Source organism: Podarcis raffonei, chromosome 17 (assembly GCF_027172205.1).
Source record: "Podarcis raffonei isolate rPodRaf1 chromosome 17, rPodRaf1.pri, whole genome shotgun sequence".
Classification (NCBI taxonomy): Eukaryota; Metazoa; Chordata; class Lepidosauria; order Squamata; family Lacertidae; genus Podarcis; species Podarcis raffonei.
In genome coordinates this window covers 25,745,338-25,772,499 of record NC_070618.1, presented here as the reverse complement: position 1 = coordinate 25,772,499, position 27,162 = coordinate 25,745,338, and the positions used below count along the sequence as shown (strand labels likewise).

Sequence of the window (27,162 nt, the reverse complement as noted above, 5' to 3'; positions counted from 1 at the left end):
ACGGGGCCTCTTTCTCTAGAAAAATAGCACTGGCTAGAAGTCATTGAAAGCCATCCAAACTGATGAAAATCACTACGCGTTGTGGAAACAGGTTCCATAGGGTAACTGTGTGAAGTAGTATCTCCTTTTATTAGTCCTGAATCTTCTAGCAATCGGTTAACTTGGATGGGTCCCAATTATACTATTACGAAAAGACTATCCACTTTCACTGCACCATAGGTAAAGGTAAAGGGACCCCTGACCATTAGGTCCAGTCGTGACCAACTCTGGGGTTTCGGTGCTCATCTCACTCTATAGGCTGAGGGAGCCGGTGTTTGTCCGCAGACAGCTTCTGGGTCATGTGGCCAGCATGACTAAACTGCTTCGGGCAAACCAGAGCAGCGCACGGAAACACCATTTACCTTCCCGCCGGAGTGGTACCTATTTATCTACTTGCACTTTGACGTTCTTTCGAACTGCTAGGTTGGCAGGAGCAGGGACCGAGCAACGGGAGCTCACCCCGTCATGGGGATTCGAACCGCCGACCTTCTGATCAGCAAGTCCTAGGCTCTGTGGTTTAGCCCACAGTGCCACCCGCGTCCCTGCACCATACATATTTTTATATGCCTATATCATGTTCCCTGACCCGCCTTTCTGCCCCCTAAAACTCCAAGTATTGTAACCTTTCCTCGCAGGATAATTGCTTGAGCCCTTTCATCATTTTGGTTGCTCCTCTCTGACATTTTCCACCCCTACAAGTTGAAGTCAACAGAACTGTGCACAGTATTCCAAGTGCAGTCTCACTATAGTTTTGTATAACAGTCCATTTTACTTTCAGTCCCATTCCTAATAATTCCTAACATGGAGTTCACCATTTTCCCAACTGCTGCGCACTTGATTCTCTCTTAGAACATTTCCCAGAAATAACTGCATGGGGTGTTTTTGTTTTTTTCCCTGAGTCTGACTACAGGGCTTCTTAGTACTGATAGAGGATTTCAAATGGCATTTTATCTTTCCCTTTCTTCTACTCCCCAGTGTCATTTTCATTTCCCTGCTTCTCCCCGAAGAACAGTTGTGCATGGTTTTGTAAAACATTTCTCTGCTACATGTTTTCCCACACTGAAAGTACCTTTGTTATCTCATCAGCTGCTTTACGTGTTGTTAGTATTCTTGCCATCATATCATATTAGTATTGTTTTCATGAATGCCACAGAGAAATATAATGATATTAGCACCTTTCAAATTGTATTAGTGAAAATAAATACCAGTCAGAAACAATACTAATATAATATGATGTAAAACTACTGATATAGCACTAAGATGCACTGAACCCCTCACAAGGTATATCTGACTGATACTGGGAAACAAGGGATGTAGCAAGGCTCAGGAGTATTTAGCAGTGCTGAAATGCAGGGTAAAGAATTATATTGTTGTACTTAAGGAGCCTCTAAAATCAGGACAGCACTTCCTTGTGCTGCTTCCATGAGGAATATTTGAGGGAGCTGGGTATTTTTAGCCTGGAAAAGAGGAGACTGAGATATGATTGCCATCTTCAAATATCTTTAAAGGGCTCTCACACGAAGGTTGGAACAAGCTTATTTTCTCCTGCTCCAGAACGATAGGACCTGAACCAATGGATTCAAGTTACAAGAAGGGAGATTCTGAATAAACATCAGGAAGAACTTTCTGAGAGTAAGAGCAGTTAGACAGCAGAATGGTCTCCCTCGGAAGGTGGTGGAATCTCCTTCACTGGAATTTTTTAAGCAGAGGTTGGGTGGCCATCTGTCATGGATGCTTTAGCTGAAATTCCTGCATTGCCTTAGGGTCCCTTACAGCTCTACAATTCTATGAGTCTATGAAATGTGTGCCTTCAAAGTATGGTTTAAAAACGTGCAAAGTTAACTTGCTCGTATTCCAGAATTAAGTTGTACGGAGCTGTGTAAAATCCTAATACTCTGAATATCCGTGAACCATAATTCCATCCCAGGCACAGAGATAGTGTGTAGTTCAGGACCTTCGCGTTTCCAAGGTCAAGGATTGTGTTTCAAGTGTTTACACGTGCACTGTACCTGCCCACTCGGTCAGCTGCTGAATTTAAAAGGTGTTTGCCTGGTGTGCAAACATAGTCGTTTTTATCTCAGATTAATAACAGGGTAACCATAGCCCAACCAAAGGGAATGGCTCTACCTCCCTCCCACAGACTTTCCTCGCTTGCCTTTCTGAATTCCCTCTCTCCAGGCTTCTGTGGCTAACCTCCTCCCCACTTCCACTAGGATTATGCAATGAAATCCCACATGGATTAAACAAAATACTGTCTCCCAAATCAAAATCTATCTATGGGAGTTTCCTTGTTTTGTATTTTGTATCAGCAGTTGGAATAAATGACCTTCGTGTGACCTCCAGTTATAGGACTCTTATTATTATCTATTGCTTTTCAAACAATTGATATCAGGCTCATTTTATCAATTATTCCTTTCCTCCCATACTACAGCACAAACTAGAGTAATTTCATCAACAGCCGTATCAGTACATCAATTCTTCTCCCTGCCACCACCAGCATTTCAATCAATTAATACTGGATTGATTTGTTCATTCTCAGGCCACCAGGCCTCCCCTCCCCGCTGCCCCCGTTATTGAAAAGCTACCATTACCACTAATGCTAACATATTGTAATATGATATCGAACAGCATTTCTAAACCCTTGAGTTAGACCCAAAGATAGGAAGCACTGCTAAAAATCCTTGGTGCTTAATGAAATCACAGGGCTTATTTTAGATTGTCTTCTTGTCTTTAAACATGATTTTAGTGGAAATGGGGTTTTTAAAGGGAAAGTGGATCTGCCATATAACTAGCATAGGGATGGATTTAGATGGAATTATGACTTTTCCATTGATATTATAAGGGCTCCTTGGAGACATTTATAATCTTACTGGAAATGCAAGAAACACTGTGTAAGGTCTATGTCTAGAAAACTTGTTTGATGTTCTAACTACTTGTGGATTATTTACATGGCAGAACCTAATGGTTCTTGGGGGCCCTGGCTTATTGCACCCTGAATCTGCCTTCACATTCCGCTTGTAGTACATCTATACATTTCCTCCGTAATATCTCCTTGGGTGGTGGTAGTGTTTAGTTTCTCTCTTCTAGTCTGAGTCAGCAAAAAAAGATCTTGTGTTTTACTCTTAAGTGAATGCAGGCCAGTTATGCAGGTGGGATTTATTTATATTGGTAGTAAATCTCATTACAATGCTCCTCGGCAGTCATAGCTAATCTTTTTAAATTTGTTTGACAGTTCTCTTTTAATATCTTCCATAGTGGCGACTTAAAACGCTTCTACACTTGATTCCCACATCTAATCACCTGGACTGTGATCCAGTTTTTGAACCTTGCCATGGTGATTCTGCTCACAGCCCTTGGTTTGTTCCCTAGCTAAGCCCAGAGATGAGATGAGATAGAGACCATTTTCTCAAATCTGCATCTAGTAGGCTATACCCTTTTATTTGTGTGTGAAGTAATGTAATTTAGGCTGCACCTATACAGCATTTCCGTGCGCTGCTCTGGTTCGCCAGAAGTGGCTTAGTCATGCTGGCCACATGACCCGGAAGCTGTACGCCAGCTCCCTTGGCCAATAAAGCGAGATGAGCGCCACAACCCCAGAGTCAGCCATGACTGGACCTAATGGTCAGGGGTCTCTTTACCTTTATACTTTGGGGGGCCCAAAGGTTTTCCCATCATCTACCAAAGCTATATACAGTGAGTGCTTTATTTTTTAAAAAATAATTCTTTCTTGGAAGCCCACCTTGAAATTGTGTGTGTGTGTGTGTGTGTGTGTGTGTGTGTGTAACAACCTCTCAGTGCTCCCCCTTTTTTTTACAGCTTTTAAAAACCAATTCAAGAAATCAAATAAAATACTGCATCACGTTACAAATGGTCATTTGAGATTTTCATTTTCGACTCAGTTCAGTTTTGCCAGGCTACTGCTTGTTGGAAATCTGTAGCTTGTCCTCAACCCAATTTCTTATGGATGGCAAGGAGGAGGAGGAGGGGGGTTGGGAATTGGGGCAAAAGACAGGAAAAGTGGTGGCAGGACAGAGAGGAAAAACAAGGGGTCTCCAGCCTACTTTGGGGTCAAGGCCTGAGCATTTGGGCTATGACCATAGCTGCCAACTTTTCCCTTTTTTAAGGGAAATTCCCTTATTCCGAATAGGATTCCTCACAAGAAAAGGGAAAAGTTGACAGCTATGGCTATGACTCCACACACAACTAGCCTAGGACTCACCCACTGTTGACATGTGGACTTTGACAAGAAAAAGTTATCTTACCCCCACTGCCGCAGCAATGTACAATGTCCTGCTGTGCTAAATACATTCTCTCATCCCATTTTTTTAAGTTTTTAAAATTGTTACTTATATTTTACAGGTGATACAGAACATTCTGGAAATTGCCATTCTCCCAGCCCCCTCTCCCTCTGATGCCAATTTTTATCAACAAGTTTCTGTTTACCAAATAATAGCCCTCTAGTTTTCATAATTGTTTCTGTTCATTCGGAACACTTTCTTATTTGGGTAAACACAGGGGCCCGATATAATTGTCCCCCTGGATAATGTTAATCAAAGATGGCGCATCTCGTTGGTGATTGGATGGTCCGTAGCAAAAATTATGCATCTTAAAGTTTGGGGGAGGGGCAAATTCACCCTGTCATTACTGTCATTTGGGTTCAAATACACTTGACATTTAATTGACTGGTTTTTGGCCATGTTAAAGAATGGTGATGCTAAGGTTATGTTAGCATTGGACTGTTTGTTTTAGCATTATTGTTACATTTCACCATGAAGAGCTATGTCAATGTTTACATAAGAAAAGTGGTTCTTAGTCACCATACTTATTTGGAAATAGATGATAAAAAAATCAATGAAACAGATGCTCAAGTAAATGTATTTAGGATCAGGATGCAAGTGATTGCAGTAATTTCCTGTCATTCACCTTGCAACCTTATAGCATTTTCAGATGTTATATAATTTATTGTTGAAACCTGATATAAGGTGATTGAGAGGTCTTAAATGTTGACCTGAAATCTCCTTGAATGTTTGTTCTTGTGAACAATGCGAATGAAACACAAATGAAGGAGGAAGCCCCTCCCCCTTTAATAATTTTAAACATAGCTAAATGAGTCATTTGGATTTCAGGCAATAAACTGTAATGTTGAACTAAAAAAACACACACTCCATTTCAGCCTGAATCTAATTTTAATAACCAACCGAATAATCTTTTCAAAAACAAAAAATGAAAGAAAGAGGGGAGAGGTAGAGTATGTTGAAAATTCTTCTGAACTTTCAATATAGAGAGAATTTGGCAAGGCTCACAGTTGTAACGGGGTGATGTTGCTGCACCCACTTGTAAGATAAACACCAGGAAACTGTGAAATATATGCTAAAAACTGAATTTGAAATAAAGCATTTGTTAGTAGAAGGAGCTGCACTCCGTAATGCTTTCTGCCCTTTTGCAGTTGCAATTAATTACTGAGTTCATTAATTAATGAACATATTAGAGAAAGACACCATTACTGACTAGGGGAGATCTGATATATTACTGAGTCAATAAAGTATTGAACACAGAGAGACCTTTCGGTAGAACCCTCCCTGCTTCGTCTGGTCACTTGCAATCACATATATTATTCTTGCCTACTCAGCAATTTCGTGGGTGCCCTTATATTTCATATTTCTAATTCCTTTAATTACCGTTAGGTACAACGATGTTTTACAACCTTGCTAATGAACAGTTGGTCGGTTGACGTTGGTTGATAAACTCTTAACTGTCAGGTGCAATACAACAAGCTCACCTCGCCACCGCCCCCCTGCTTGCACTTGCATCCAGCAATACTTTTTAGAGTCTGATATGAAGCAGCAGCTGAAGAGAGAAAAGCAAAAGGCATGTAGAAAATATACCTTTGTCGGAAATCATGTAAGGAAAAGCAGTCAGATTTTAATTGGAGAACAACCGAAAAAATTAATCAAACATGATCTATGCATTTGCAAACAACCCCTGTTTTGAGCTTATTTGCTCACAGGGATGCCACATTTATTTGAATGGGGCTGGTAATATCCCGCAAGGACATGAGCTGTGAGATATGTGGGGCACTATGCATGTACAAGAGGGCCTTACTTACTGCCTGCCTCTGCTACCCAAATGCTGGTCTTGAACTCCTGTGGACTAAACGGAGTGGGCTTAGCTGTGTCAGAGGGTTGCAGTTTTGCAAAACCAACAATATGCAACAGGCCAGCAAAACTTCTCCTGGCCTATAACTTTAATTAATAAACAGTGTGACGCAAACTATCTATACTTGGAGGTAGATCTCCCCCAAGTGCAGTGGGATGCCTGAGTGAGTAGGTGTATAAAACCACTGTTTCAAGACAATGGTGGTTATTTCCTATAATGTGGCGATTTGCATTTCAATAAATCAGTTGCTGCTGCATTCGGGGAATTCTGATGTTCTTGCAAGTGCAGGTACCAAACCTCCTTCCTCTGACCCTAAAGTAATCACTGGTTGCATCTAAATTGGTAGAGTGATCATTTCCTGGCATTTCCAGTAGTTACAGTACATTGTTAATGTGTGAATGATGAATATAATACCCTCCATTTCAAAAATATGTGTGCAAATTAAGCTTAAATGCATGCCATAAATTTACTACTAGTAGTTTAGGGAGCACAGGTCATCTATAGAACTATTAAAAAACTGAGGTCTTGGCCTAAAAAGAGAGCGTCTTGGTCATTATTTATGTATTTGCTTTATAGTTTAAAGAAATTATCCATCTTTCCCTTCCAAAGTAATATTTCTTTTCATACCGTATGTGTTTCAATCTTACCTACTTATAGTTCATTTTCAGATGGTGGGGGACATGTTTCTAAAGGGCACATCAAATTGTCAAAAGTTGAACAGTTGTGCCTTGTACAAGTGATGCAGCAAATGAAATTTGCTGTATAGTTCCTGAATCAATTCTCTTCTCTATCTCCATCACTGTATTGCTGCTTAGGGAACACATGGAGCCAGCGGCCATTCTGATGCTTAACTGAATTAAATATTTCACAAGTTTCCAAAAAAGAAACTTGAGAACTTTTTTCTTCTTCAATGGAGTGGAGAGACCTTTGCTCCGTATTTATGTATATTTCAGTATGTACTTCATTCTTAGTTACAACAAAAATGACATGTTGCAATGTTAAGAGATAACTAGCTTAAAAAACAACAACCATCCTTTGGGCACTTGGAAAGCTGAAATTTGTACAACACACACATTGTCTTCCACACTTATAAACCAAATGGGGACTTCGGTCTACATTATTTAAGTGTGTTTATTCATTTTCACGATGGTGATGGCTTAATGCATCCTATAATTGGAATTGTTCTGTGACAACAAAAAAGTTATTGTTTATGACAGCCCCCTTCCCCTGAGATGAAAATAGAGCACGCCATTTCATGTCAATTTTTGTTTTACATTTTGTTATATGTGCAGTAGGGAAATGAAAATGACAAATATTCTGAAAGCATATATTTAAAGATTATTTTAAAAAACAAAACAAACCAACCCTGCATATTTCTCTGATAATAGCCAGGATTCCAAATAGTGCTCTGAATATGTGTTGAGATCTGAACCTGTCGCTCCCCAGACATTGTTATCTCTGACCATTGGCCATGCTTAGGGCTCATGATTGTTGGAGTCAAACAACATCTGCAGGTTCCAGAGCCCTGGTGTAGTTGCTAAGAAGGTTAACTATTCTGAACCTGGAAGTTCAAATCTCATCTGAATCTTGAATTTTGCCAAATCACCTGCTGTTATTCTTTTAAGCTTCTACCAGGCAATATAGGATGACAGTTCTGACCTCCCTCACTTTAGGGTCTGATGTACATGTTAAGATAATGCACATGAAGGCCCTTAGACATGCAGCGAGCTATAAAAATTCTACTTCTTATGTGATTATTCGTCTAGTAAGATGTTTATAGAAGTTGGTTTTTCTTTTCTCCTTCCAGGCCATACGCTGCACACTGGTAAATTGCACGTGTGAATGTTTCCAACCGGGGAAGATAAACTTGAGAACCTGCGATCAGTGTAAACATGGATGGGTGGCACATGGTAAGAACTACTTTCCTTTCTGTTTCTCCTTGTCATGTTTATCTCAATGTGTGCATATAACATATCAATTGCTGAATTACTTTTACATATTGACACCTGCTTGCTTTGTGCTCTGTAGACAACAGAACAGTGGAGGTTCCTGTTGTTCCAACACATGTCATTGAATGACAGTGGAAGAAATGAGTATTGTGCAGCGTGCATTCAAAATAGCATATTCTAGCCTATTTCGGTTCTCACAATTGAGTAGTTCAACAATATATTTAGATCTAGGGCCAGCCAAACACATTTTGGTACCTGAGGCAGAATCTTTCCATGTCTTTTGCCACAATATTGTTTAGACTCAAAACTGAAGTCAAAGCTGAAGCTGTGTCAAAGCCGACTATTGAAATTCGCTCCTGAGGTTGCACTAAGAGATCAGTTGTGCATAGGATAGCAGTTGTGTCAAGCTAATGGTTCCAGCTGCCTTGAAAGAGGAAGTGGTGGTGTGGCTGTTGCTATGGAAACCTGCCTTGCACCCTGAAGGTCTTAATAACCATTCGCCAGTTGCTCACATTCCTTTCCTGGGCATGGTATTTAAGCGTGTGGTTGCCATGCAACTCCAGGCAATCTTAATGAGATGAGTTTTCCAGATCCTTGTCAGTCATGCTTCAGGGCTGTTTCTGGCACTGATGGATGACTTTTGCCCTTTCTTGTGATGAGGCAGAGCAATGCTTTTAAAATCATTACCATGTGGGTAGTCCTCAGTATGAGTACTGGAAACCAGCTGAAAGCTGCATGCGTTAAATATATATTTTATTAGCTGGAGCTAGACTAAGCTAGTTGAACTTTGCTCCCATTGACGTCACGGTTAACTTATTCTACTGATTTCAGCAGAACCTAAGTTATTCTGAACTAAATTCTGGAGCATGGAGTTGGATCTAGAATAAGTTAATGGATCCAACTCATGTTCCCTGCCTCTTGGCAAAGACTTGGCCTTAATCTGAATTTATAGCAAGTGCAGTCCATGCCAGCTCCCCATTGTTCCATTGGGGGGGGATATTAATTTAAACCACCCTGCCTTAGATTATCTCATGGTAGGACCATATTTGTTTATACTACAGTTGTGCTTGGAGCTCACATTGCACATAAGAAGCAACCAGTACGCCAGAGTTTGGTGGAAATTCAAACATACCAGAGTCTGTCTTTCAGAGCCTGGATAGCAGAAAGAAGGTGGTATATTGTGAACTGGTTGAGTGAAAATCTTGATGGTGGTTCACCCTCATAAGAGGTGGCACAATGACCTAGATAATCTATAACTCAGGGCATGAGCTGGAAGGTATGTTTTGCTTTACTCTTTACACAGCTCTAACTTGTAGGGTTGGATGGGTAGGGGGTATGATCCCCCACCACAGCACTCCCATTAGTCAGAAATCCACCTGGCAAACAACATTCCTGGCAATGTTACTTTCACTATCCAGCCTGTATTATTGTGTACTTCACTCTTAGTGATTCTTGTACCCCCCCCCCACTTTGCTGAATCATCAAATATATTTTTAAAGTCTGGTTTTAAGGATAGGGTGGAGGAAGAAAAGTCCTACTGATTTCATTGGAAGAGCGGTTGAGTGCATATCCTTTATCTATTTTGTTTATCATCTCCGTCACTTTCAAAAGGTTACAATCCTCTAGGATCTCAGGGTGCTGTACATGGGGTGTTGCAAACTTTGTTTATTTGATATCTTACCCACCCTTCACCATGAGGTCCCAGGACAGGATTACAGCATTTTAAAAATACATTGTTAGAATTAGTCAAGCCAAACCACAGTCACGAGAATAGGGTGGGTCCATCTACATATATGGTGTCCTGTGCAAAATATGAGCAAGCCAGGGCTGAACTGATATTACCCTTGCTGGTGCCTTTCCCGGGAAAAGCAGAGGCTCATTATGTCTGGTTCCTATTGGAAGACTGGACAAACGCTAGAACATTAGCAGTGGCAAAGTTTTTATCGGTGGTTGCAAGAACCAATGATCCCTATATTCTGAACAAAATGCTTATTTAACCTGGAGGTAGGCTGTATGAATTGTGTATTGCTTTGTAACAATTTTCTGGGTCTTTGGACCGTAATAAAGGTTGATGTTGATACTTATATGGTGTCAAAGGCAGGGGTAAATAAGTGTGTCCACAGGTTAGGGGCTGCCACAGAGAATGCCATCTCCCAGGCTGCCACCCCCTGAATTTTGTAGACCAGTCGTACTGCTAAAAGGGCCCCCTCTGCTGATCTTAGTACCTGAGAGGTTCCAAAGGGAAGGAGATAGTCTTTCAGATATTTGGGGCCTAAGTAATTTAGGGCTTTAAACACACCTTTGGGTCTGGAAACCAACACAGCTGTATTAAACAAGAATTATGTGAGTTTTAAATGGAACCCCAACTTTAGATCACATTCTCCTCCTCCTCCTCCTCCTGCTCCTCCTCCTTCGTATGCCTCCCTTCACCCATAACTCATTTAGGTAGAGTACATGTGATTTGGCCAGCCCAGAAGCTGAACAGGTATTTCAAACCTGCAGTTCCCTAGTCCAAAAGATCACCAACATCCGCTTGCTCTCCTCTAGAAATAAGTGGGACTTAAATTTGTATGAATCATGCCCACTATGCCACGAGTTTATGTTATTCTACCTGGTCAGGCCCAAGCACTACGTGGCACTGGTCTTGCCTCAATTGTATATAAAGTTTGTTGCAAAACCATGGTCTTCAGTGCTGTCAGAGTAAGACTGGTTGGCAAATTTTACGTGCTTGCTTGTTATTAACTTGAAGGACCCTTTGTGAGAGGAAGGAAAGGAGAGATCTCACAGGGTGAGAGGCTGTGAGAAGAGAGGGAGGCTCCCAGGCAAGTTAGGAAGTCTCATCTTTCCCCCCCCTGTATGACACTTGTAACGTGAAATGAATTTTGGTAACTATGATTATATAATAGATGGATAATGGGGAAAGATGCAGAAAAGATTATTATTAATAATAATAATATTTGGAAATGGAACCCATGAAGGGAGGGGAGGATGTCCAAAGGTTTGAAATAACCTTTTTATTTTCATGTTTTGGAGTAGTTAAAGTTACTATGTATAAATTCATGTAAAACCAATATTAAAAAAAATCTTATTAAAAAAAAGTTAAGATACAGCTTTGAGAGAGTATTTTGTATTTTTAATTCTGTTTTCCATTCTTTTAGTTTTTCTCTTTTTATAGTTCTTTGAAGATTAGTTCGTATTTTATTGTACCATGATTTTTTTTTTAAAAAAACCCAATTATTTTCACCAGCAATAGCTGGTCATTTCTCATTTCTGATAAAAAAAAAGAGCTTAGTTAGACATTTTTAAAGTCCAAAATGTGCGAAATTTGAAAGCCGCACAACTGCTGGTTTTAGGGTCAGCAAATGCACACCTCTGGGATTCTGTGTCTTCCATCTTTGGAGAACTCCATGATAACTTCTAGCAGCTATGGAATCTGTCAAGGGATGTTCACTATTTTGTGGGTGGTAGTCGGGATGTTTGTGGAAAGTTAAAGGGGGGAAATCTTTTGACCTTTTTCCCTTTCCAAAAAAATAAAATAAATGTAAACATTTGTGTCAAAATAACTAGAACACAAAGAATAGGGTAGAATAAAATAACGTGTCATGTTTTGGTCCTGCGGAGGAGCCCACGGAATAAGACCACAATGTAGGACAGAAGCTGAAACACCACGGACAGCTCCTGCACACACAGTCTATGAAGGTCCAATATATTTTTTAGCGTTTTTAAAGCCTATGCTTCCACACAAACCTCTCCCAGACTCTGTTCTTAATGGGGGGCCAGCCTTCTGGCCTGAAATCTGGCACTCCCTTGTGCTCACTCCATAGCCTTTTGACTTGCGCACTCCTTGCATCGCTGGATGGCTGAGAGGGCTGTGGGTGGCCTTTAATCCCTCAGGCTCAGGAGATTGTGCTTGTGAAGGTCCTGGCTGAAGTTATCCAGGCCTTGGTGATATGGGAGGTTGTTCCTTGGCCTGGTCCACGTGGTTTTCATCATCATCATCATCATCATCATCATCATAATTTATTTATACCCCACACATCTGGCTGATATGAGGCAAGTCCTCATGCTGGTACGGTTGCAACTGCTGGCAGGATGATGAGGAAAGCAAAAAAGGATTGCTTTATACAGAGATAAATGTTGTGTTCTTATCCATGTATATGATGCACTTTTTCTATGCCAATAAAGGAGATTATACACACACACACACACACACACACACACACACACACACGGATAAGAACACAACACAGTTAACGAAACATAGTAGGAGATACTTTAGGATAAAACTGTCCAGACATCGTGAGGTACAAAGATGGCTCTTAGGACCCATGGTGACGTAATTTCATAGCGTCACTCAAAAATCTTTCCCCATTCTCCACAATTTCATCCCTACAGTTGTTCAGCAGACGAGACACCCTGGAAGATAAACCCCTTCCTTCAATAAGTGGGCCAAATACTTATCACATATTTTTGCATAAAATGGGAAATAAAACTAAAAGTGATGTGATGAATTCTACCTCTTTTGTACTACAAAGGCTGCGTCTTTCAGAGGATGGGATTTTCAGGACTCTACCTTGCAAAACGGCAGACGGTGAGACATTAAATCTTGCTAGGGAAAGAGCTCTGTGTAGGTGGGGATCGTAAAACTGGTGTAAATATGGAGTGTCCTGGCCCAACAAGGGTGGAATTCCAAACCCCAATGGGGAACAGGTTTTGTTGGCTTCACTGCAAAGGATTGGGAATTCAGACTCTAGGATTCTGCGCTTGATTGTCTGGAATGCTTCCAATTGTGGGAGCATAGGCAGCGATTTGAGTAATAGGCCACAGGTTCTGATTTGGCTCTCAATGCAAGCTAGCCTTTTAGAATGGTGGGATTCTGCCAGTATGTGGAAAGTTAAAGAGGGTGGATTGGACATGAAATGTAGGTGGAGTCAGAATTTTACAGTGATGAGCCACACTTTGGTTTCCAGCAGCCCTTGCCGAGTTTCCAGACACATGGCTGTACATGGCACGCAATTTGGCAGCCCCAGAATTTTGCCCAGAAATTTGGATTGGATGTGTTCCAATGATTGGTTAAATGTGCCAATTCATAATGGAATGCCATACAGGAGTTTTGAGGCTACTTTGGGGCATTAAAGAACTTTAGTGCAGCTGGACTGATGGACTGATTCCCTCTGTTAAAGAAGAAACGAGTGACAGCCAGAGCTAGAGGATCCGCTCCATTAAGTGCAAGCTTGCAATCGTCTTTCCAGGAAGTGTTATATTGGAAGTGAATGCCTAGGTATTTAAAGTTTTTAACCTGTTCCAATGGGTTTCCACTGACCTCCCACCTATGAGGCTTCCAAGATCTTGAGAAAACAAGCACTTTAGATTTTGCGAAGTTCAGTTCCAGTCTGTTGGCTATACAATATTCCTGGCAGCGGCACAGGAGCCGCTTCAAGCCAACCCTTGTGCAAGACAAGATGACTACATCATCGGCATATAGTAAGATGGGAACATGAATGGAGCTGAGCTTTGGGCAATGGCCATTCACCCCAGGTAAACAGGGTGCAAGGTCATTTTTTAAAAAACAAACAACCCAAAAACCCCTGTCATTAGCATGTTGTGAGAGTCAGTTCTAACAACTTGCTAATGACAGAGGGGTTTTTGGTTTGTTTGTTTTTTTAAAAAAGCATGCTTATAAGGAGCGGGTGGCACTGTGGGTTAAACCACAGAGCCTAGGACTTGCCGATCAGAAGGTTGGCGGTTCGAATCCCCGCGACGGGGTGAGCTCCCGTTGCTCAGTCCCAGCTCCTGCCAACCGAGCAATTCGAAAGCACGTCAAAGTGCAAGTAGATAAAATAGGTACTGCTCCAGCGGGAAGGTAAATGGTGTTTCCGTGCACTGCTCTGGTTCGCCAGAAGCGGCTTAGTCATGCTGGCCACATGACCCAGAAGCTGTACGCTGGCTTCCTCGGCCAATAAAGCGAGATGAGCGCTGCAACCCCAGAGTCGGTCATGACTGGACCTAATGGTCAGGGGTCCCTTTACCTTTACCTATAGCATCAAAACCAGAAATTTGTGCAAAACTATTGCTTCAGTTCTGTGAAAATTCTGTTCCCTTCTCATTTTTTGTACTTTACTTTTATTGTTGTTACCCATATGGAATATCATTTGGTGAGAAGGCAGGATATACATTTAGCAAACTATCATCATCATCATGTATTAAATTTGTATACTGACCTATAGCCGTAGGTCTCAGGGTGGTTTACAACACACAGTTACAATATATGAAGCACAAAATACATAATAAACCTAATAAAAACATAAAAATAAAAGTAATCATAACAATTAACAATTCTAATGTATGCACACTAAAAAACAATACCCACCCTGACAAAAGTCCCTGAACAGTACCCTAGCCCACAAATACAAAAATCAAAACTAACATATAACATTTAACAACAATTTAAAACAACCCCACCCTACAAATAAAACAGCACCCACCCAAGTTAAAACTCCATCCTCGTTAAAATAATAACCTTAACACAAGGGGGTTGGCCCACATCCTTGTTCCATTCCTGAAGTGTCTCCGCCAAAGGGACAAGTTGTAATTTTCCAGTTCACAAAAGAGAAGGGATGATCTTATTAACTAACTAATTAAATAGTTTCACCTATTGGCCTTTGAGCAGGTTATACTCTGGTACAGACAATATAAGAACATAATGCATTTGAAATTTAAAAGAAACCAGAATCAACCATTCCCTTGTCTGTCACTCATAAATTTACTATTGGTGGGAAAAGGCCAACAGAAGAGAAATGTCTTCACCTGCCATCAGACACAACCGCATCTCTCTGCCTGTCTTATCTCAGCAAGGGAAGGTGTTTTTGTAATATTAGAACAAACTGAGAGTGGAAATGCCATGTCATAGCGCAGCAAGCTTCATTCAGATGCGGCATGGAACCTTCTCGCATAACCACATTTGTCGCATTTTCCGTTTTTCTAGAAAAAGAGGTGCCAAGAACTTCTTCCTTGTTCTCTGAGAATGGCATTGGCGCCCACCTTGAGAGATGCTGGAGCTGAGCTCTGGCTGAAAACAAAGAAGCTCTGCACATATCTGCGTATTTGTCTGCTTTGTATATGAAGAAGGTGCACAGCAGCGGTTGCCATGTTGTTAACGTAACAGAAGAAAGGACCCAAGGTGCATTTAATTCCCAGTGGGACCTAAATGCTTTGTAGTTTAAGAGCAGGCATCTCGCAAGTAGGACTGGGAGAGCCAGCTTCAAACCTCTCCGCTATGAAGCTCACTGCATGAGCTTGGGCAAGCGTGGTCTACCTCATAGGGTTGCTGTTAGGACAACAGGGTGGAGAGGGACATTGTTTTCTGCTCTGAGGACCTTGGAGGGGCAGATTAAAAACATAGCCAATGATCGCTGGACTTTCAGAGTTCCTCTTAGCTAAAATAAGAATCATTCTCCAATCTAGAGAGCCAGTGTGGTGTAGTGGTTAAGAGTGGTAGACTCGTAATCTGGGGAACCGGGTTCACGTCTCCGCTCCTCTACATGCAGCTGCTGGGTGACCTTGGGCTAGTCACACTTCTTTGAAGTCTCTCAGCCCCACTCACCTCACAGAGTGTTTGTTGTGAGGGAGGAAGGGAAAAGAGATTGTTAGCCGCTTTGAGACTCCTTCGGGTAGTGATAAAGCGGGATATCAAATCCAAACTCTTCTTCTCTTCTTCTTCTTCCAAATTTAACTTCTGTTAACAAAGCCTCCTTTTGCCCATCATTCAGCAGCCTTTATAATAAAAATAAAAATGCTTGCACTTCAATAAAGTGAGATGACACTGTTTTACAAATAAGGCAAAGCAAGTGAGTGGGTTTATACAGCGGGTTAGGATCCTTCATAGGCTTATGGTATCTTACCACACATTTTGGTTTTGGTTCTTTCCTCCACCCTTTCTCATGACAACCGTTCCTCATACATTTTCTTAGTTTCAGCCCTTAAAATTCCTGTTCAGGAGATGGGATATGTGTATACGATAAACAGAAATTTACATTTGAGAACTGCATCCTGCCAGCGTGTGTAAATTTCTTGGTCCTCTTTGAATAAATCCAATCACCGTGTTTACATTTTGTGGCAAAGCAGGACCAGTGATATATACAGATATATTTTCCTCAGACACATTCCAAGCATATGTGTATAAATTAGTACCTTCAGACTGTGGCAAGCCCACTTGAGTTATTTAGCTTATTTACTCTCAAAGACCTTTAGACCGGTGTTCCTTGAGGACTGGTTGATGAGTTGCAATATGGAACACCTGGGTTTTGAAATCCCAGAGCTCCACGGTTCACTATTCCAAAACCTATCTTCCTTGGAATGCCTTTGACTCCAGCCTTGTCGAATAATATGCCAAAATGGAGTCCCTGCTGTCCTATCTTTCCAGTTGTTTATTAGTAAGATTGTGTTATGCCCATGTATAGGGCATGGCCGATGGAGTGGTCCTGAAGCAGCCAAGAGGATATGCGTGCACTAGACACTGGGTGTGAAATATTATGCCAGTGCTTATACTTGACCAGGGGTCAGCAGACTTTTTCAGCAGGGGGCTGGTCCACTGTCCCTCAGACCTTGTGGGGGGCTGGACTATATTTTTTGGGGGAAATGAATGAATTCCTATGCCCCACAAATAACCCAGAGATGCATTTTAAATAAAAGCACACATTCTTCTCATGTAAAAACACACTGATTCCCAGACCGTCCACGGGCCGGATTTAGAAGGCGATGAGGCCAGATCCAGACTCCAGGCCTTAGTTTGCCTACCCATGGACTTGACGAATGGTAGATTTATATGAATCCTACCTGGCAAAGAGTAGGACCTCTTGTGTCCTGCAGGATTAACTCACCCTGGTTAGCAAACATTCAGTAATGCCTAATGTCATCAAAAATATGGGGCGTTTTCATAGGTGATGAAGGTACTGCTATTAATTTCACATGCCTCTAGGTGAAGGGTGGGGAACCTCCATCCTAAGGGCCAATCTTGGCCCGGCAGGGGTTCCAATGAGGCCATTTCCCCCCCCCCAAACTACACACACCTGCCAGTCAGCTGACATCAATGGAATTGGCCAGTGATGCCAGCTGATGGGTTGTGGGGCCTTGTGTGCCAGTTTCCCAGTTTGTGCCAATGCAGTGGAATTTAAGCCTGGTCTGTTAATGAGTGTTGAATCCTGGGTGTTAAATCCTGCTTCACAAACACACACGTTTCTGTCCTTTTATGCTTGCAATGCCATCTTTTAGATTGGGTACGGCCACACTTCCACCAGGAAGAGAACCCAGATGCTTCGTTTCCACTAACGGCTCTAAACCTGTACAGGTCCACGTTCATTTGCAGATGGCCAGAGCTCCTCATCAAGCAATAAAGGTGGATGCAAACTCACATTTTAGCCTGCAATCAAATTTAAAAAGAGCACCTTTCTTAAATTAAGCCACAACACAGTGGTTCACAAATAAGCAGAAGCATATAGAGGTGCCATATAGAGGAGAGACGTTGGAGATATTCTTAATGCCACTTGTGAAGGGTCCTTTAGAGCACAATGCCTTCTCATTAAGTTTTCTTACATGATGAATCTATCCAGAGAAGTTTTCAAACCTGATGTAATAAAAAATAAAAAGTTTCCATCTCCCCTCCCACTTTTCCTATAAGCCAAATCAATGGAAGGTAGACTTTCTCCGTAATGGAATAAGTCTATGAGAGAGGAGAAGCCAGGAGTGGGGAGTGCATTGCTAGTTGAAAGAGCAGAGGGAATAAATAAGCAAGTGGCTCCTTGATTCCCACTAGCCTTGAGCGAAGAGGTTGACTTGCACTGCCTTCTTTACTGTGCTGCCTTCATTGGAGTTGGGTTTGGAATCTTATTACCTGGTCCAGTCAGAACTGGGTTCATTGTAGTAATAATAATAATAATAATAATAATAATAATAATAATAATAATAATTTTATTTATATCCCGCCCTCCCCAGCCAAAGCCGGGCTCAGAGCGGCTAACAACAGTAAAATAATACAGCATTCTAAAATCGATTCATTATAAAATCAGTTCAATTGTATTTGTTTTGGACTTCGAAGAAAGTAATTCCTGTGTGATTCCCATCTCCCCGTGTCTGTTAGTCTCTGGGACTGAATTTTATTTACGTTTTAAGTTATGTTCATAATCCTATTTCTGTTCTTTATAGGTTTTTATGTATAAAATCAGTTTAGTTTAGTTTTTGTTTTTTTGAAAAATGCAGGTGAAAAAAAGGGAACTGGAGATTGTAAGGAGCTTATTATTTGCTCATGTCTCATTTGACAACTGTCTTCTGCCTTGCGAACAACTCCAGGACACGCCAAGAAGCTTCCTCTTCCTCTTCCCATTTCATTTTTAATTTGCATGCCCCCTTTCCTACATCACTGTACTCAATATGGTTTTCAGTCCATAGGGATAGTCAACACGGTGCCCTGCAGATATTGTTGGACTACAACTCCTGTAATCCAGAACTGGTGGCCATGCTGACTGCAGCTGTAGTAGACCTCCAGATAGCTCTGTTGGTAGAGCACGAGACTCTTAATCTCTGGGTTGTGGGTTCAAACCCCATGTTGGGCAAAATTATTATTATTATTATTATTATTATTATTATTATTATTATTATTATTATTACTACCTTGCCCTCCCCGGCCAAAACCAGGCTCAGAACATCAAATGTGTAACACATTAACATAAAATCAGGCAATCAATTAAAATTCATCCTAAAATCAGATAAGGAACAGAATAAAATCCAATCAGATGGCAAAAGATTCATGCATTTCAGGGAATTGGACTTGGTGACCCTTATGGTCCCTTTCAATTCTGTGATTCTATGAACATCAGAAGTGCACCATGTTGGCTACCCCACCATAGAAATTAGCAATTTCTGTGGACCAGCTGCAGACAATTTGTGGCTGCTGGAGCACCCAGCCATGACGACTTTGGCCAATAGAAATCACTGCTCCATTTCTCCTAAACTGCTCTGGTGAGGGAAAGGAAAGCTACATGTTTAGAGGACTGCTTTCAGAGGTGGCAAATGTAGGATATCAATTCATCAAAGAGTTCTCTTTGTGGCAGGATAAGTGTTTCTCTTGGCGTAAAGTCGGTTTATTGAGTTTTGACCCTGCAGCCTTGCTCTATAGTGGTAATCCTACCACCAGTGTTTTTTAATGCTCAAGCCAACAATTGCATAGCTTATAGCGGCCTTGTGCTTACCGCTGCTGCTCTTAAAAAGGACTTGGTTGTTTCTTGTGTGAATCTCTGCTGTTTAAAGGATTTAAAGAACTAGACTGTTTTAATTTGCTTCCAGCGGCATATGTTTTTTCAGCTTGGAGGAAGATTTATTTATTTTTAAAATGGTTTAAATTGGCTAAACCATTTCCTAGGTCTGGAGTTGTCAGGCAGACAAGATTAAAAAAAATAATAAAAAAAATAGAGAGAGAGAGAGGGAGTTTGAGACATGTTGTAGGATTTAAAAAAACACGGTTAAGCATTGGCATTTTATAAGCATTTTGATTTAATGCAGATCAGTGCTACTGAGTATGGAAAAAGAAATTAAATCAAAAAAAGTAACCGCTGAAAAGGCCTTTCTCAACATGCTTAACAACCACTTTTTTTGTTGCATGCAAAAAAGGGGGGGAAACCACACAACTCTGACATGACCCAGACTTAAGAATAAGCAAAGTTAAGTCCTGTTTATTAGAATGGGGAATGTAAGCACATGCTTAAATTTCTTTCATTGAAATGAATGGATTCAAAAGTGCTTAGTTTCCGCTGAATTGTTCCTTATGTTCGTGTGGTGTGTCTAACTTAGACCCAAAATACTATTTCCTTACTTCCATGAGAAGAATAATGGGAAATAAAGGTTCTGACTAGCTCATTTCCTTTTATTTAATTTATGTACCGCCCTATACCTGGGGGGCGGGTCTCAGGGCAGTTCCTTCTACTATTTGTTATCACCGTCACCCCTATTTTTCATAATTTTTTTTTTATTTAGTTATGTGTTTTTGCCTGTTTCCTAGCATTCTCAACAAATGGCTGGTCTTTCCATTAACCTTCCTCATGTTCTTTAGTTGGTTAGACGCAAAAATCACCACACGATTTGGACAAGCTTCTCGTTATTTTCTTCTTCTTTGTACATCTGTATGCAGACCACCTCCAGTTCCTTTTATTAATGACAATGCACAATCAAGTGAGAAACCTGCTATATCACCCTTTAACTCTCTGAAATCTCACTCCATGCATCAATTGCAACGAAAGGTTTGACAAACATGCTTACGTCACACAGTCTCTGGCCAACTTCACACCTGACATTTCTTGTGCTGCTTCTATTGGTAGAGGGAAACTCGGGGCGACAATGCCATTCTTTGTTTTGCCTGAATTTACAATGCAATTTCATTGAATTCAGTGAGGCTTAAAAACGGTAAAGGGACTCCTGACCGTTAGGTCCCGTCGCGGACGACTCTAGGGTTGTGGCGCTCAGCTTCTGGGTCATGTGGCCAGCATGACTAAGCCGCTTCTGGTGAACCAGAGCAGCGCACGGAAATGCCGTTTACCTTCCCTCTGGAATGATACCTATTTATCTACTTGCACTTCGATGTGCGTTCGAACTGCTAGGTTGGCCAGAGCAGGGACCGAGCAATGGGAGCTCACCCCGTCGTGGGGATTTGAACTGCCGACCTTCTGATCAGCAAGCCCTAGGCTCAGGGGTTTATATTATTACAGCCTTAGAACACATCCAAAAGGATTTTTTTTAGTGGGGAGGACAGAAGGAGGTTCATCCTCCTCATCCAGGATAGGAAACAACAGTGAGAAATAAGCTACATTAGATCCAGGGAAGAAGTTGGGGAACTGGGAAAGCATTTATTCCTCTGAATCCAAGCTTTCTCCTGGTCTCTTCCTGCATATCCCCAATGCACCGAAACCCTCTTCCTTCTCAGCCCTTCCCATGTCAGGAGGGCCAGGTCCTCTATATTAGTATGGAAGGGATATCCACCATCAGAGTTGCCTCTCTGAGGACAGACCTTTTCTCTCCTCCCTCAGAGAGAGATCTCTAGTGCTGCTTATGGCCCATAAGTTTGGGGCAGTTTCTGGAAGTGGAAAGTGGAGACAATATCTTACCTATTTATTTCTGTTTGCTAGCCTTTCCTAAGGATTGTTGACAATGATAGCCCTTTTACTGAATTAATAACAAGTTGGTGATTTCTCTTTTCTTTTCTTTTCTTTTCTTTTCTTTCTTAGTATGTGGCAGCTTTCTATACTTCTGTGCTTCCCAGGCTTTTGCACCTGTCCTCTGAAATGGACTGTGTCACAGTTACAGGCTATGTGTTGATCTTTCGTTCTCTTGCACTGGTACATGTAATCTCCTGTTTCTGGAATGATTTAATAAAGCAGATTATTTAGGTCAAATCATAATTCAAGATGCTTGCTGTTTCCAGTTGAAAAGGATATTTAAGTATATGTGTGCATGCACTCAGTCTACATATAAGCAGAAAATGTGTTTGCCATTAAGCGTGGAGCTGCTGAGAAACGCAAATCTCTTATACCTCCTGTTTTCTGTATAAATTAGAAAATGTTCAGTGCCTCTGCATGGGAGGAACTATGCAATGAAGGTAGGCCTAGCCCTCAGGAATACCATATCCTTTCTTATTATCAGATCCAACAATGAATGACAAATTTTAATAAATCATTTGGAAAAGAACATGAGAGTGGTGGTAGGGTTTTTTTGTTTGTTTGTTTTGGTGTGGGGAGAAATACCAGTTTCTACATCTGTTAAATGTTATTTACGTGCATAATCAACATATTATTAAGTTTCTCCTACACCTTTAGCTTTGATTGATTTTGTGGGTTTTTATACCTGTGTGTGCAAATGTTGCAATTCACCTAAATTTTAGATTTGTTTCCTTATTAAAAGTGAGAAGCCAGTAAATGGAGTGAAATGGAGTGTTTTTATTTACCAAATATACAGAGGCTTTCATTTATAAACTGCCATATCGTAAATGCCTTACAATTGGTCTGAAGGAAATGTTTCATTTTTACTCCTTTTCTGTTGAGTGTTACTGCCTTTTGATTTGAAAAAAAACCCCAAACCAGTGGATATTACCCTTGAGCATGCATAAGCCTTTGCTTTGATTGGCAGCAAGACACTTAGTCACAAAAGTCTGTTCTTTGGGACTTTGAAAGATGGGAGTTTCAGTGCAGTTGGAACTACGAATTGATATTATCCGTGCTGGAGAATTTCAAAGCAAGTACTTCGATTGCAGCTCCGTAGTGAACAAGTTGGGACAGTTGCATAACAAGCTATGGGAAACCTCTAGTTTTTAGACAAAGGCTACAGTGTCTTTGCCTGCAAGAACACCTTATGCCTCTGCACACATGAAGTGCTACAGCGTTATCATTTTATTACACTTTATTACATCATAAAGTTTTACATCTTGCTAATGATCCTACAGGAGGCTTAATTGTTTATAGGAACATCTTAATTAAGCAAAGTTCACCAGGTTAAACAGAATAAGTAAGTGAAACAAATTCTGCTACTATATTGAAATATAACAACATTAAATTAAAGCAGAAGTATTTGATTAGGAGAATAAAAATGTCATATCCCGTTCAGACATTATTTAGGCCTGGCTAACTTTGCTTCTCTGTTTAGTTCTGTGCATCTAAAACCTGCTGGATGGGAGAAAATAACACTTTCTCTGCTCACTAGGGCATTTTCTTTGGACATATCTATATTATTTTTTGCTAAGGAATTTTCCCCAGATTAGCTCAGCCGCCTTACCCATCGCAAGGTTTCTTAATTATCGTGTTCCCATTTGGGTTTCAAGAATAGGAAATGTTTTCTGGATTGTACCCTTAACAATGCTAAAGATTTCTCTAATTACAGTCTAATTGACTGCAGTCAAATTTGCTGGAGTATATTTAATCTGGAACTGAAGTGTAAAACGGTCACAGTAGATGAACTTTATGACAATCGCGCACAAGTGTCCTGTTTAGTTGCAGGGTACAAAGGAAGGGTGATTAAAAAAAGGATAATCATGGCTCGAGTATCGTCGTATCTCACGGACTTTATAACAGCATGGCTAGCGTCAGTTATGAGGGGGTGCTCTGTAAAACTACCATAATTAACTTATATTCCTCTAATTACAATGCTTGAAATCACTATTGATTTATCCAGCAGTGCACGCTGGATAGTTCATGGTTATCGGGCAACAAGCATGAACAAAGGCAATCAACATTAGTTGCTTCTATAGAGGTAGTTTAGGAGTGCATGAATTACTTCTGTGCAAGACATGCATGCTTTTCTGCACAGGTCTACTTTCCCCATAAAGAGTTGTAAGATCCTGGGAAGACATTTGAGAATTCTCTGCTGCTTTGCTTAGTAGGGGAGAAACGTGATTTTGATTGGGCCAAGACATCTTCAGAAGAGACACCTCTGCTCTCTTAATGTTCCCATGAGCAGTAGTCGAGGACTGTGAGAAGAGCTTTGTAAACTTCCTCCCAGGAACTCGAGGCAGATGTCACTTACGTTCACCGCAGCTTTGAGGGAGACTCTCTTAAACTGACCTAAGTGGCTCAGTAATGAGCCCTCACAGGGTATGGCTGCATTCGACTGCAGTTTTCCTCCACTCACATTCAAGCCATCTCCCAGTTTGTTTCCTTGCCCTAAGCTCTGGAGTATATGAGGGAGCCAAGTGGGCTCCACAAAGCCGTACACAGTGCCCAGGGGTGGTTAGGTCAATGGCCTAAGCCATTCAGAGAGGTCAGCCAGGGCTTTGACAGGAACACTAGTCATATCAGCTAAAAAAAAAATCCCTAGCACTGTCTGGAAACGCTTTGGATTCAAGTGCAGGCCATTCTAATATGTTCCCCGTAGTAGATTCATTCTAATTAAGCACCCCCTCAATTCCTTGATCCAAGTCATTTAGAAAGACATTGAGCAACAACGGGTCCAGGACAGAACCCTGTGACACCTCACTTGTCCCTTTGTTCCAGGATACTGAGAAACCATTAGTGAGCACTTTTCTGGGTTTTGTCAGTCAACTACAGTGGTACCTCGGGTTAAGTACTTAATTCGTTCCGGAAGTCCGTTCTTAACCTGAAACTGTTCTTAACCTGAAGCACCACTTTAGCTAATGGGGCCTCCTGCTGCCGCTGCGCCACCAGAACACGATTTCTGTTCTCATCCTGAAGCAAAGTTCTTAACCTGAACTGGGTTAGCGAAGTCTGTAACCTGAAGTGTATGTAACCTGAAGTGTATGTAACCTGAGGTACCACTGTAGCTACAAATCCACCCAATAGTTATCTGGTCTAGCCCACGTTTTACCAGCTTCTACCACAAGAATTTCACGTGGGGCGGGGGGGGGGCTTTTCCTTCTTGTTGGAATTGTCTGCCTTTGTGCCTTCAATATTTCACCTTTAAGAAACCCCCGTCCATCTTTGACTTCCTTCTCTTTGAGTATTTCTGACCATGGGATCTCACCCAGTAAGCAGTTCCTTAGATTTTTTTGAAATCAGTCCTCTAAAAGTCCAGAGTGCATGTTCGACTATAGTCAACTTTCTCTTGCCTGTGTATAGTGAAACCCGAGAAGACATGATCGCTTCTTCCCAAGCTTCCCAGGGCTTTGTCAATCAGTTCCTCTGCTATCCCTTTATACACCTTGGTATTAAGAACATTATGAGCAGGTTTGATGGTATATTTCAGTGTTTGAACAAAGACTATGAGTGGTTCATGACATCTCAGATCTATGGGTGTAGGGTGGTATACAGATTTAATAAAAATAAATAAATTGAGTATTCTTTTTAGCTTTTGAGTAGAATAGTATTTGAATAATTAAATTAAAGGATGGTTTTTGTATATCTGATACCTTTTAGTTTATCTTTCATCCTGCGTATGTGTTTGTATGTATATATGGATGTATATGTATGATCCAGTGAAATAGGTTTTTAATCTAGATAGACTTCCTCTTAAGGAACATCCACAGACATTTTTGTATTCTTGTATATGTTTAATGTTTGGATGTTTTATTATGCTTTTATATTTGTTGGAAGCCACCCAAAGCAGCTGGGGCAACCCAGTCAGATGGGCAGGGTACAAGTAATAAAGTTGTTGTTGTTGTTGTTGTTGTTGTTGTTGTTTGTTGTTGTTTTAAATCCAAGAAAGAAGGGATTCCCTTTTGAGGCACTCATGCCACTTTCAGAGCTTAAAAAAACAAGGGGCCTTTTTGATATTGTTATTATTATCGTCATCGTCGTCATCATTATTTTAAAGGTGTGTGTGTTCAGTCCACCTTATTTGACTATACACTATACAAATTGATTCTATTGCTTGTTTTGCAAACAAAGTTTTAGGACAACCCCCCCCCTTTCCAGTTCTCATGTTTTCCACAACCAATTAAAAAAAGGAATAAAGGTGGGGGGAGGGACTATGAAAGATAACACCTGTTTAGCTTGGAGGAATTGGCAAAGGAAGCGACCATCACAAGGCCCCTTAAAAGGGGGTGGGGGAGAGAGAAATCAGGGTTTCCTTTTTGGTTATTTCATGTGAGCATTGGCAGAAACTCTGACAAGCAGTTCTTCATATTTTATTATGTTCTTGTCTGGCAGAATCTCTGTCAGGCAAAAACCTTGTCAGCGGAAAACCTGTCGTAGGATCAGAGGAGACAAAAACAGGTGTCACACAGGCAGTCAAAACTGAAAAGAAAAAAAGATTAGGCTAAAGAGAAAGAGGCAGACAATTACATTAATGCCATTGCTTTTATCTTATAGATGTGTGTTATTATCTCGGGGTGCTGAGTGCGCAATTGCCTCAAAGAAAAGTAGACAGGAGACAAGGGGAAACTTGATAGTTATTAACTGAAGAGGCAGTGTGTCAAAGCTGGATGAGGTTCAAAGTTTTGCAGAGGGATAAAAAAAAATGCAGACAGCAAGGATCATATGTGAACAAACTGTGGTTCTGCTTTCGGCTACATAAACCCAGTAGCCATCTAAATTTTTAATCTTGGAATCAGATCATAGAGATAGAAATTAATGAACATTTCGTTGACTGTTTTTAAAATAACCTTTTTTTTATTCTATGTAAATTCAGCTGATTTATGAGTGGGGCTCTTTTTTAGCATGTTTAAAACAAATGGCTGGAGCGTGACAGACAGCCACTTGTCAGTTTTGCTGCGTTCGCAACTGCCTGGTTTGCACGTAGTACTAAATTGCGACGAGGCCGAGCCACAGTGATCTTCAGACTCCCACCCCCAACTGCAAGGATAAGAGTGGCAGTTTCCACTTCCATTTTAGTTTAACCACAGTTTAGCATGTTGTTCAAACTCCTAAATGGTGATTAATTTTAACTACGATTAGTGAAACCAAGTCAGGTTCATAAATGGTGGCTTCTACTAACCTTGGTTAAGCTTAATCACAGTTTGTCAGGTTCCGACAACATGACCATCTGTGATTATCTGAAACCTGAGATGAAAGTTTCTGAACTCGTTGTGGCCGTGCTGGAGGCAAATTGAACAAACCCAACCAAGGCTTGCCCAAGCTCATTATAATGTTAAACTGAACAATGGTTTAACATATTATCTGAGCCAACCTATTGTTGATTTAATTTTTAAAATGTATTCAAATGTTTTTACTAAGTACATGGAAGTTGCAAATTAGAAGATTGCATGTCTCCCTGTTTTAGAATTCCCCAGCCACTCTGGGCAGCTTCCAACAAAAAGATTAAAAATACATTAAAACATCAGTCATTAAAAACTCCCCTAAACAGAGTCAAGACAAAAATGATTTGTTGTCTTGTGCTAATTCTTCGATTCTGTACATTTTTAGTGACTTTTCTCCACCTTGCAGAAATTTTAAATTGGTGGAGAGAAAAGAACATAAATGGAAAAACTCAAAGGTTGCAGTTTCGTATTTGCTGTTCCAACTCTTGCAGGATATTCATCTGAAACATTTGAACTCTAGTTCTTTACTGTTTGACCTGAAGGGCTGGTGGGGAT

At 40.9% G+C, this 27,162-nt stretch overlaps 1 protein-coding gene across 9 annotated transcripts in view; it reads left to right on the top strand.

Annotated features, from left to right (window-relative positions):
- Positions 1 to 27,162, top strand: part of BNC2 (basonuclin 2) — a 401,737-nt gene that overhangs the window by 249,544 nt on the left and 125,031 nt on the right. For all 9 annotated transcript variants that reach the window (XM_053371775.1, XM_053371779.1, XM_053371777.1 and 6 more), the window contains one exon: positions 8,003 to 8,105. In XM_053371775.1, coding sequence (XP_053227750.1) covers positions 8,003 to 8,105 — 103 coding nt within the window. The remainder of the gene's footprint in view (positions 1 to 8,002; positions 8,106 to 27,162) is intronic.